The following is a 12,536-nucleotide window of genomic DNA, read 5'->3' as shown; positions in this document are numbered from 1 at the left end:
CCCCTGCGGACGCCTCTGTAATTACACTTCATAGTGAAACATGGTTTTACAAAATAAATGGCTTAAGTTCTTTTTTTCCTCTCTCTCTCTTTTTATCCATGTCATGACGTAAATAGTAGCAAAGTCATTTAATGAATTACAGCCAAGTCAATTTATTATCTAATTAATTTGCTGCTGGCAATGAATCAACTCCATACCTTTATATATATATATATATATAATAAGTAATTTAAGCTTGTCAGTGAGCGGAAAATTTGTCTACAACCATTTTAGTTTGTATTCATAAAATGGACAAGTTAGAACTAGAGATGCTTTGGAAAAAACTCATGCAATTATATAAATTGTAAGGATCTACCTTCTTTATTTAACAATGTTTTTTTGTTTTTTTGGATTTGAGAAGGGGAGAGGTGTGGAAAACAGGATGAGACTATTTCGTTCCGTATAAATATATATGTATTGACAAAATAAGTGACGAAACAATTTATTAGCCTTATAATTGATTGCTTTTATAGTACATTTGCGTTACTTTGATTGATAAACTGGTTTTGGTAGGTCTACGAGTATGTACCTATTAGAAATTCCTTTATTATGTAGATATTGGGCATGACTTGATGAGAGTTATGCATTTATTTGCACGAAATCTTATTTTTAGTTCATTTATACGTTACATAATACTTTCTTTGTATTTACAGAAAGTCTGTGGATAATTCGGTTATCTCCACCTCTGGAGGCAACCCTATAAGCGGTGGTGGTGGAGCATCTATCAAGTTTCATAAACCTTCTATAGAATCTATTTTCGGTAAAGGAAGACGTTCAAGAAGATCAAGCATGGTGGATCAGGAGCCGATACAAATCAAAGCGCCAAATACGAATGCTGAAGCCATAGAAGTAAGTAATTGCTTACGTTTATATATATATGTTGAAGGCGGTTGATGAGTAGCAAGGTTGAAATAAGTAAATCGATATTATCCGTTTAATCTAGATTTGATCAGTAAAAGTTTTTTAACCCTAGTTTTCTATTTTAAAATCCTTTCACTAATAAAATACAACTTTTACATGTATAAAGGATGAAAAATTTAGTTTGTAGTAAAAGATCTTGCATGGGAAGAGCGAGCAAGATCTTAAAGACGAGGGAACTTGTCTTTTCTGATTAGTTTTAAATTATCATCTGCAAGAATTTCCTCTTTATTCAAATATATGCTCCGTAGTCCTCATATAAAACAGGACTTTTTCAATATTAATTTGTACTTCAGAGTCGTCATTTTTGATTATATCCGAAGTTACGAACAGAGAGCTATATAAAAAAGTTGAGCTTGCAAAAATGGAACAATGCATGAAATTGTTGAAAATATGTTTTAATTTGATGAATACGCTATAACTAAAATCTATTATTACCTTAAATAATATATATTTAATGGATAGCCTAGTAATTCAAGTTATCTTCCTAGGCTACATTAAGGAATATAGATAGATTTGGCCGTAAATATTTAATATACATATATTTTGCGTGCAAGTTACGATTTTGTACAAGTTGCAACAAAAATAAGAGAATTGAGAGTACTTATGATAAGGGTAATGCTATAATTGAATATTCCATGAATATTTCTATCCAGTTCAGTTAAAGTCAATAAAAGCTACTTTAAAGAGTACCTTCTATCCAATAAAAAGTTGAAATACTTACGTGTTCAAGTCCCCACATCTGGTGACTGATTTGTCTTTAAGGCCTTGAAGTAGAATAATTATATAATATGAATATACCTCCAGCCTTTCAAGAAGCATTCTAAACAAGAGTGGCAAAACAGAGCCCTGACAAAAGTATATACAATACATACGTGTTTATTTTTGCATAGAAGAAAGAAAACATTGGATACATATAATTCATATTATCTATTAATGCATATCGTATGTTAGTAGTACATTAAACCTTTTCCTATCTATTTATAAAATTAATGGTTCTATAAATAGATTTGCTTCTACAAATGTAATAAATGTCTTCCTCTCCTATGGAATGACTGTCCTTATGTCCTAGACTTTTAGAAGAATATTAACATATCACAATATTTGTTTCGAATTTATTTGTACCTACAAATGTTGTAATTCTTCTACACTTTCTTTGATTTGTTTTGTTCGTTTTTTGGACAAAGTGGTTCATGTGTACTCTAATGTATGCTATATTCTACCCTAATTCATTGAAAATGTAATTAGATATGTTTATTTGAAGCACATAGTGCTTCTTATGCGCTTATATCTCTATATATTACTTATAAGCAGCATAATAATCCTATGTAATGTACTATTACATTGGTTCTTAAAGTATTGGTGTATATTTTGTACGGTGATAAAGATATTGAAGTCTGTGCAATTTTGTGCATTTTCTATATGCAAATGTATACTATATTTTTTTGTAAAAAATGAGGAGCCAACTATGCAATTGGTTCTCATTCATTTGTTACTTAGTGTTTGTGTATATCCCATAAAGTATATCTGTATATTTGTGAGTGGGTCTTGACGTATTTGTACTTATTATGTAAGTCAGTACTAAATAAATCGATGATTGGTAGGGGGGGGGGGAGGTTATTGGGAAATTTTTGAAACTATGAAAGACTATTCCATGCCAATTTTAAGGACGACTGAACGTATTTTGAAGGTTCCCTAGCTTTGGTTACTTACATTAGTTATATTTACAAAAGGATCGATAGTGACAATGTGTTGCAGCAAAATAATGCAAGTCACGCATATTGATTTTATTAAATATGTTTATTATGCCTTTATTGTGTTACGCAACCTTTCCTCGAAAAGAAATAGAAAAAAGATTCGAAATCATCTGGTAGTTAACCAAATAAGTCAATCAGACCAACTGATATGTATCTCTTACGTACTCCTCGACTATCATTGTCATATTATCTTTCCACTATTTTTAATTGAATTACGTACCTATTTATTTATAAAATAATATTATACTCCTACATAGTATTTTATTCAATACTGTAATATAAAATTGATTAATAATATTTTATTAATGGCGTACCTCTGCATTTCTATATGATAGTCAAAAAAAAATCATAAAAATTATACAATAGCCAATATACTAGTGATCATCAAAAAGTTGTACTCCTGTCATTTTGGAAACAGAGCACATGTACCCAATAACTTATTACTTTGTTTATTTATCAAAACAAAAAAAAATTGAAATACCCATGATGTATCAACTGAATTGACAGTTGACAACAAAATAAATAGGTTTTTTTGGTGCTAGCTAGGTGACACTGTGTTGTAAATTCAAATTATACATGATATTTGAGACTCAAGAAAAATAAGTTAAAACAGAATTGTATCTCTTTCAATTTATTTATGTTGCGCCCCACACTACATACTGTCACACCATCTCGTGGGTAATATATTTTTTTAGTTGTTCATGCCCCATTCTGTTGAGACTTTATTTATTCATATTTTGTAGGTTATATAAATAATTTTCCCATTATTAGCAATTAGGTTCTGAAATTGGATTCCTCGAGAAATTTTACAAGTATTTTTAACATATAATAATCAAATATATATATTAGTATATATTATGTTTTTTTCTACTTTATCCATCAAGAGTAAAACAACAATGTTTTTTTGAAACATTGTCTATGCTAGAGTAGGAGATTAAGAAATTAAAATCAATTCCGCATCATATAAAACAAAAAAGAAAGACCACACTTTTTTTTAAAGGGTTAGAGAAGATAAAATATTCAAGTTGAACTGTGATTCTCTCAACTTTCATATTATCGTCGCCTTATTCTCTTTTCCTTTTTTTCTTCCCTAAACTTCATAACCCCCCTTTTTTTTAAATGTACAAAGACAACATGCAGTGATAATAGTTTTTAGAAATTTAAGGTCTTTATTTTTCTCTAATATGAAATAGTTGTCTGTAGTCAAGAAGTTCGTTTTTAGAGGAATGCTAATTTAAGGACCCCTTTTGAAGGCTTTAAAAATTGTTACTTCAGCCATCTGTTGTTCCTTAGAACTTACATAAAATATTTCACAAAAAAGGTTATTACAACTTTCCTAAAAACGTAGGTTCGGCCTTTATAACCTTTTTAAATGAATCAAATTTTTAGAGTATGTATATAGTAAAAAAGTTCCAAAATTAAATTTATATTTGTTGGTTGCGTGCAAAATATTCCAAAATTAAATATAATTAAGTCGATTATTTGACTAAATAATTAGTAATAAATATTAATCAAATACATTTGATATTAATCATATTTAAACTGGAAATAATCCTTTTGCTTCTAAAATATTAATTACTTTTCACATTCAATCAAATAATCGACTGAATCATATTTAATTTTGGAACATTTTGCACACAACCTTATAGTGCTTATTTATTAAATATTTTAATAGAAATTTTAAAGTTACACTAAAAAGATCTATCAAAATTTACCTTTTTTAGGGCAAATTTATTTCAGTTTTCAAAAAATATTTATTCTTTAGTTTTAGGTAGCAATTGAAAAAAATATAAAATAAACTATTCGCTTCCAATCAAAATCCTTTCTTTGCATTCCATTTTTTTTTTTTTTTTTTTTTACGATTAGACACATTATTTAGAAATGGTACTCATGATAACATAATAGATCATTAACTTTCCATATGCTGCAATGTTTTGATTACTTGATATAACTTTTATTTTCATTTCAAGGGTTTTTTCACATGGGAAAATTTTCTAAATTGAGTAAAACGTGATATAAAAAAAGGCTCTAAAGGTCAAATCTACGTTTGTTGAAGATTAATGGTCATTTCTGTGTTTTATGACTTAAATAACAATAATAAATGTGGGCTTTAGAAGGTGGGCAAAAATGTTGTTGCTTAGGTTTTTTCCTCATTTTTGCATTTTGTCATCTTGAAGTTAGATAATTATAATTTCATAGCATTATTTGATAGCAAGGAATGATGAATGAACAATATGGGGACCATGTACGTAGACAAGTTTTTGGAATTTTTTCTCCTTGTCCAGCCCCTATATTCGCATTTGGTACACATTTCTTTATCCCATATAAAGTACGCACATTATACTTAAGCCTTCGTACCTGCGTTGATACTTTGTACATGCCCCATAATGAAGATTATGTGTGACTTATGTAGCTTTGTTACGTAAATTAGCAGTCAAAATCAACGATAAAATCACATTTTTCCCAGAGCTTTATGTAAATATGTGATTAAGCTCGTAATACTCAATCACAGGGTTAAGCATCAACATTTTATTTTTTTCTCATCAATTCGGCTTGGTAGTTTGGCTTTCAAGGAGTGTCATATTCAAGGCAAGGCATTTATAAAAATTCCTGTCAATTAAAAAATAAAGTTCAGAAAAGGGTTTTTTTTTTCAAATGCACGAATTAGGATTAAAAATGTATAAATCATGATAACAAGGTTTGGTAGCCGAATTTAAAAATTTATAATTGTTATCCCTTATTTTATCCCCTTTGAATATATTGACCACAATGACCGTCCTCTACACCGTCGTAACTGAACCTATAACTTTAGTTATCCTGTACTAACTTAACTAATTAATTAAGGTTGTATTTTCTTCACCAATCTGTCCTTTAACGAGGCTTATATTCAAAATTATAGGAGGGCTCAATTCAAAAATATACAATTGTTCAGAGCAAGGATCTAGAATGTGACCGGAATGATTAATAGATTACTTTAATCACTTTTCAATTTTAATGTGATGCATTTTCAATTATGGGTAAATATCTATTTGAGTTGGAAAGCAAGGCCTCCATGTGCCCCCCCCCTTCCTCTCCATAGTAACGACAATTCATTTAATAATGCAATATGCATGACCTTTTTAAGATCATCACACTCTGTCGAAGGAGTCGTCACAGAAATGGACCTTGATATTATTTCACCAAACACAAGATGAAAAACTAATTTAAAAATTTCCTATTTTATGAAACTAGTAACTTCGTCTAGACAAGCGAAGATCAGAGGCTTCCTGCTGAAAATAATATCAGAGGCTTCCTACTCTGAAAATAATATCAAAATAGAGCAAATATTAGAGGACTGATAGTTACTGGCCCCAAAGGCCTGCAATAAAGATAACTAAATCTAGTTGGGCTTATATGACCAGTTGGATATGACAAAATTATAAATTTAACTACAAGGATTTTTTTAAGTTTTAGATATTCTCATAAAAAAAAATGATGATTTGTAATTAAGAAAATATATATGCATATTTTGTCTTTAATAATAATTTTTGATTGTTGAATAATGCAATATTTTTACCATAATGTTAGATATTTTGTCTTTAATAATAATTTTTGATTGTTGCCAGCCAGCAATACAGGATTTCAAGTAAGTGAAATATCATGCGTAGTTCTTCTTAAAAGTAGTTTAGATATTTAAAATCAGAACAATTCATAATGGATTTTAATCACAATATATTTAAATTAGAAAATAATGTCTTATAAGTAACAGAAGACAAGCACATGTTGGGCACTTTTCCTACTTTAAATAACGATACATGGTTTCTGTTTATTTTCAATATGTATTTTGAACTTTATTTCAAAATAACCATTAATTATTTTCTTTGATTCTTTCCATTAAAAAAAAGTCGAGGCTTGATGAAAGTTGGAGCTTTAGATAAATACATTTATACAGAATTTTTCAGATTTTTCTTTTATTTAATTAAACTTTTTCACAAATTTCTCTTGAGTTATTTTTTGTTTTTATAGCTAACGAGGTAAATGTCTCAAATTTGGGAGATTAAAAGAATTATTAGTAAGCTGTGTCTTTGTTTGTAAAATAAAACTTGTACTCATTTATCAATGTAATAAAAGGAACAAAATGATGATAAATAATATCTTTATTTACTTTGGTTCGACTCTTGTTTATTTATTACTATCAAGTAACTTTTATTTTTACCCAACAATTCAAACTATTTTCCATAAAAGCGTCGTCAGGGAATTACATATTTTTTTTTTTTAAATACTTTAGTGTATCATTTTCAATGTAACATTTTTTTATAATACATGAACAAGGATGAATTGATAGATTAAACAAAATTGGATTCATTTAAAAAGATAGAACAACTTGTACCATTTAAACAACTGTCAAATCAACACTAATTGAAATGTCTACATTAAATTTTCTGCAAGTCTCATCTAAACAATGTCGTATCCTAACATGTTAGCTTCCATGTTCTAGTATTATTGCTTCATTAAATTTTGCCTGACTTATCAATCCATCCACGCAGTCTATGTTTTGTTTATTAAATACTATTAAAATTTAAGAGTGTAAAAGCTTAGCAAGTAGTTTATTGATTTAAAAATGAATATCTGATTTACTTTATTGTACATAATAAAATTATTTAAGTATATTAAGTTTTAGTGTATATGTAATATCAATCATGATTTTGATTTACATAAAAGTCAGTAGTATTTAATGAATTACTATAATAAAAAATTCTACATTGGTATATGCCTATAACTTCAAGGATATTAGAAAGCCCCCATTCAATGTATGTATGACTAATTAATTTTAATCTTCCAACTTGAAGAAAAATGATATTTTATCATTTATAAATCTACATATTTCAACATTCTACTCTATATTTAATACATAACTATACCAGGCATTTTTTATGGACTCCACAATTGTGATAAAATAATAATAGTTACTTGCAAATTTTATTCATAAAAGCTCGGTCAAAATTTCACACTTGTAACTCTACTCCTTAATTTCTATTCTAAATTTATTATACTTGTTCAGATTTTGGTTACGCACACTGTGCAATCCACTTGAAGGAGATATCAATCCATATACTGGGTAGTCAAACGAATTGCTTTTTTATTCCTTCGTTGGTTGTCATAAAACAAACTAATTTGATAATTAAATTAGTCTTTTTGCTCAATTTCCAAAGTTCTGTGTACCAGCTGTAAGTTTGGTCCTTTTGATTTAAGTTTAAAAAGTTCTCTCTTTTGTATGAATAATTTCCCATTTCCCATCAGCTAAGTAGATTAACTTTCGAGATTACAATCTTACAATGGATTTCATATATTTTGTGATTTTGCACAATCATTTTTTTTATTTGTAGGTACCGATTCGAGAGCGGTATTTTGAAACGATAGACAATTCACCCAAGTCAGATGAAGTTGTGGAAGATCCTGCCTGGTCTAAATTCCTTATTCCTGACATGAATACACGGAAACGTCGCACTCGTGCAGTATCCATGGTCGAACACAATCATAACCATGGGTATAGTGAGGACTCGAACGGAAACAAAATCCCAACTGTGTTCAAATATTGCGTGTCTCCGGATAAAATTGTGGAAAATGTGTTTTTGGCAGGGAATATGACCAATTGGAGCTGTGTTCAAATGTGTAGACCGAAGGGTGAAATAGATTATTATGTAATTATTGGATGCCAAACGGGAGATGCCATTTTTAAATTTTATGTTGATGGAGTGGTAAGTTCGTTACATGTATGTTTTTGTTTTGTTTTATTGATGCCACGGATTTCATCCCAGTGGACTTATAATAGGGAAGAACAAACAGTGGCTCAATCCGATAATTATTGGAATATTCTGAAGGTTCAGGAGTCAGATTGTGATGTGTTCAATGCTTTAGACTGTGATTCCTTGCTTCTTAAGGATAACCGAAAGAAACAACCCAATGATGACGACAGGAAGGAATCCAATGCTTGGGGCCAGGAAAAACCTTCGCAAGATGTTATAACTTCCTATAAAAATAAGGGCCCTCCAGGTCTTCCGCCTCATTTGCTTCAAGGTTTGCTAATCTTCTTTGACACTATCGACTTGTATTTCAAATAAAGTTAATTTCATTGACTGATATGAATCATATGATATAGCATTGGCAAGCTGTACGATTTATCAGATATTTTTGAACCTTTCATTATTATTTTAATTCCCGCGGATGACACATTAGATAAGTAAATTTGTATTGAAATTAAAAAATTAGTTTTGAAAATGTATAAATCTTTATATCAAGGCTTGATGGCCAAATTTAATAATTTCAATTATCAATATTATCGCCTATATGTATGTCATTTTATAAGTTCAATATTTAGTGTTAATACTTCAAAACAGAGAAATTCATAATGTTAAATGAAATTGTCAGATTCATTTATTGGATAAATTGGAAAACACCGTCATTCATGTTGAAAGAATGGAGATTTCAAAATTAATTATGTAAAGTAAATACTTGAGTTACGACATTTTTTCTCTCACCCTACGAAATGTACTAGTGTTGTCGGGATACTAATATTGTGTACTGGTACCGGTACACCAATTAATTAAAATATTTTGATACTTTTCGAAACTTTTATCCTGAAAATATAACAAAAAAGGTCGTGAAGAGCTATTCACATGCTCTTATAGGCTCCAGGCAAACAGGGGACAATCGAGGTAAGGAAGGTCGGATTTAGGAGTTCTCAATTCTGATTGAATAAAAATTATAATGTACTACATGTTCCTCCAGCTATGCACGCAGCCAGGGGGTGGGGGGAGTGAAGGAGCGAGTCTCCCCTAGTGAAAAGAGAACAATAAGGGGGACTACGTTAGGAAGATAGACTTCCTTGTTTTTTAGATTGAAGGGTTTATTTTTCCCTTGATCGCTCTTTCCCTAGAATCCCTTAGGTAGATGGATAGAGATGAAATATGAGTGTATTTTGGATATGTTAAAAAACAACCGATAATTAACATTGACACCTTGAGAATGTGTTTATATTACATGAGCAACAATCAGCTATGACAAGGGAGGAAGGAGAGTAGTAAATAAAAAATGTCATTGGAAAGAATGAAGGTGATGTCATTCCTCAATACTACTCTGAGTCCAACAAGGACTTACAGTTATAACTCTGCATCAAATCCGTCTTTTATAGGCACACACGAATGTTCAATCAGTTTTGAATAAAATAGAAAGTAGTAGGAAAGGAACTTCACTACACTAAATAATAATGATAACAGCTAAAGAAAAGAAAATTCATTCTTCAGATTGCCAATTTCCCAAAAAACAAGCCCACCTAAAAATTCACCGGATTTTCATCACTATTGATGGATGTGTTTATCTCAGAATTTTTTTTTTTTTAAGAACACAATTTATATTCTGGGATATTTAGAGAAAGGGTGCCTGTAAATTTGAGTGGTTACGATATCAGATAGACAAGTTTTGTATGAGTTAATGGCGCTGAAATTACCGGTTTTAATACCCATTTTGTATACATAGTATCACTTTATATGAGTATTACTTTTGTAACGGTTTACCAAACAATACTTCATCTGCTCATAACTTTTACAAATAAAAATGCCACCGCATACACATCCTATAATTTGCAATGATTCCTTACTTCCCTCTCTTGGTCTAAGGATTAAATGAATGAAATAAAACATGTTTTTGGATAAATAGCAGCTGCATTATAGGCATTAAAGCTCGACAGCATATCAGCTGATACGATGTATCTCAGAGTTGTCTTCATCTCCCTCGCTATTTTACTCACATATTGATTCACTTAGGATTTTTTCATAGTTCACTTTCTTAATCAGAAATGCAAGTCTACCTACTCCTGGTCAGTCAGTTATATTATTTTTATTTGATTTGATTTTTTAGTGCTACTAAATAGAGAAAATCCTGCTGGGAATGCAGATCCAGTTATACTTCATGGTAAGTTGATTATTTACTTGATTATTTATAATAATATTTTTTTTCTTTTTGTAGAGCCGTTACAGGTATCCTTGAACCATCTATACGCTCAATCTATTAGAGACAATATGCTGGTTTTGAGCACGACGCATAGATACAGAAAAAAATGTGTTACACTTGTGCTATACAAGCCCCTATGAACTATTACTTCCATTATCTCAATAATCCACATACATCTATCTACAATAATTATACATTCTTTTAAATGTAGAATCTTGTATTATCATTCGTCATGGAATCGTAATTAATTAATAGATAGCTATTATTTTTTTAGATATGTTTAACCAAGAAATTTTAAGCATTCCCTAATATTTTTAAAGCATATCTTTTTTTATCATTACTATTATAGCTACCAAAATATATTTATGAATTATATATATATTTTTTTTATGCCAACTTTAATCGTTTACATATTTCGTTTTTAGAGTCTCGAATATTAAAAAATATGATGACTCGTCGTCCTCTTAGATTAACAGTTATTATTTTAGCTGATACTATTATTATGTTATACATGTAATGAAATATATACCTAGAAACGATTTTATTTATTCAAACTTCTTCTCCTTTTTCTCGGTTCTGTTTCCCAAATTGGAAGCATCGATTTAAAAAAAAAAGTGGAAGTTAATGACCCTAAATTAGTCAACTCTTCATACGTTAGTAGGTATAGCTTTAAAACAAAGCAGAAAAACCTCCCGGTTAGTTTTAGTATCTTAGTGATATCTTTTTTATTATTCAAGATGCCACTTTTTTATCATTGATGACGTCACTTTATCATTTTTGTCTGTTCCACTCATACCGTTTGCGCCATTTTCTTGCATTGCAGAATTTAGGTTGTTGATTCATCTAAAAGGGTGCTTAGTTGGTTATGTCTAATATTAAACGCTCTTAGCGGACACATTAAGTGTCTCTACAACCCTGGATAAATATTGATCATTGGGTTTTTGTTTCGCCACTTCATTTATGTCTTTGATAATCTGGACATGCAAAGGTATCAACCAAGTGGCGAAACGAGGAGCAATTTCCATAAATTTGTTTAAATGAAAATATGCCATTTTTATTCAAGAAATGCTAATTTAAATCTAGCAGTCGTTTAGCATGTAGTATAGAGCGTATATAAAGGGTACACTGTATATAGTGCTCCCTGAGGTAAATAATATGCATATGTTTGATCAAAGAAATAAAATCATAGTCGTATTAAGGAAATGTCGCAGGCATTTTGTATATAGCATCAATAAAAAAAATAGGAAATAAAAAAGAATATAAGGAAGAATTACTCTGATGTCGATCCTAAATTCTACTGGGTCCAATAAAAACTTACTATTATAACTACACAACATATAATCAAGGTTACTCTACATCTTTTATGAGCACCCACGAATGCTCAATCAGATTGTGGATACAACTGAATGTAATAGAACATGAAGTCTACTACTCAGGAGTCAAATAATAATGAAAACAACTTAGGAAAAGAAAATTCATTCTTCCAGTTACCAATTCCAAAAAAAAAAAAAAAAAAAAAAGTCAGCTAAAAAAATACACAAGATTTTCATTACTACTCAAACTAACAGGCGTGTTTCGCTACTTTGTTATAAGGTTTAGGTCAATATTAACACAACGTTACCTCATTAGCAGAAAAATATATAGTGTTTTCACTGACGTCATAAATTGTATCATAATTGAAAGAGAAAACATTTTGAGGAATCAAAGTTGATAAATTTATTACATATAAATAGAGTCAACTTGACAATAAAACTTAACAAAGCTTCATCAAAAGTCTATGAGAATAAAAAAGATTTAATGCCCGCATTTAGTAATACCTCTTTTATATAAAGA

General features: G+C 29.8%; 1 protein-coding gene across 2 annotated transcripts in view; it reads left to right on the top strand.

The window, feature by feature from the left end:
- Nucleotides 1-11,242, top strand: part of LOC121128208 (5'-AMP-activated protein kinase subunit beta-2) — a 53,871-nt gene extending 42,629 nt beyond the window's left edge. For both annotated transcript variants that reach the window (XM_040723785.2, XM_040723790.2), the window contains 5 exons: nt 693-888; nt 8,081-8,452; nt 8,513-8,771; nt 10,611-10,664; nt 10,719-11,242. In XM_040723785.2, the coding sequence (XP_040579719.1) occupies nt 693-888; nt 8,081-8,452; nt 8,513-8,771; nt 10,611-10,664; nt 10,719-10,843 (1,006 nt within the window). In that variant the 3' untranslated portion in view covers nt 10,844-11,242. The remainder of the gene's footprint in view (nt 1-692; nt 889-8,080; nt 8,453-8,512; nt 8,772-10,610; nt 10,665-10,718) is intronic.
- Nucleotides 11,243-12,536: the final 1,294 nt, after the last annotated feature.

The sequence above is a fragment of the Lepeophtheirus salmonis genome, chromosome 1 (assembly GCF_016086655.4).
Source record: "Lepeophtheirus salmonis chromosome 1, UVic_Lsal_1.4, whole genome shotgun sequence".
NCBI lineage: Eukaryota > Metazoa > Arthropoda > Copepoda > Siphonostomatoida > Caligidae > Lepeophtheirus > Lepeophtheirus salmonis.
Note: the sequence above shows the minus strand (reverse complement) of the source record. Positions and strands in the feature narration are given on the sequence as shown.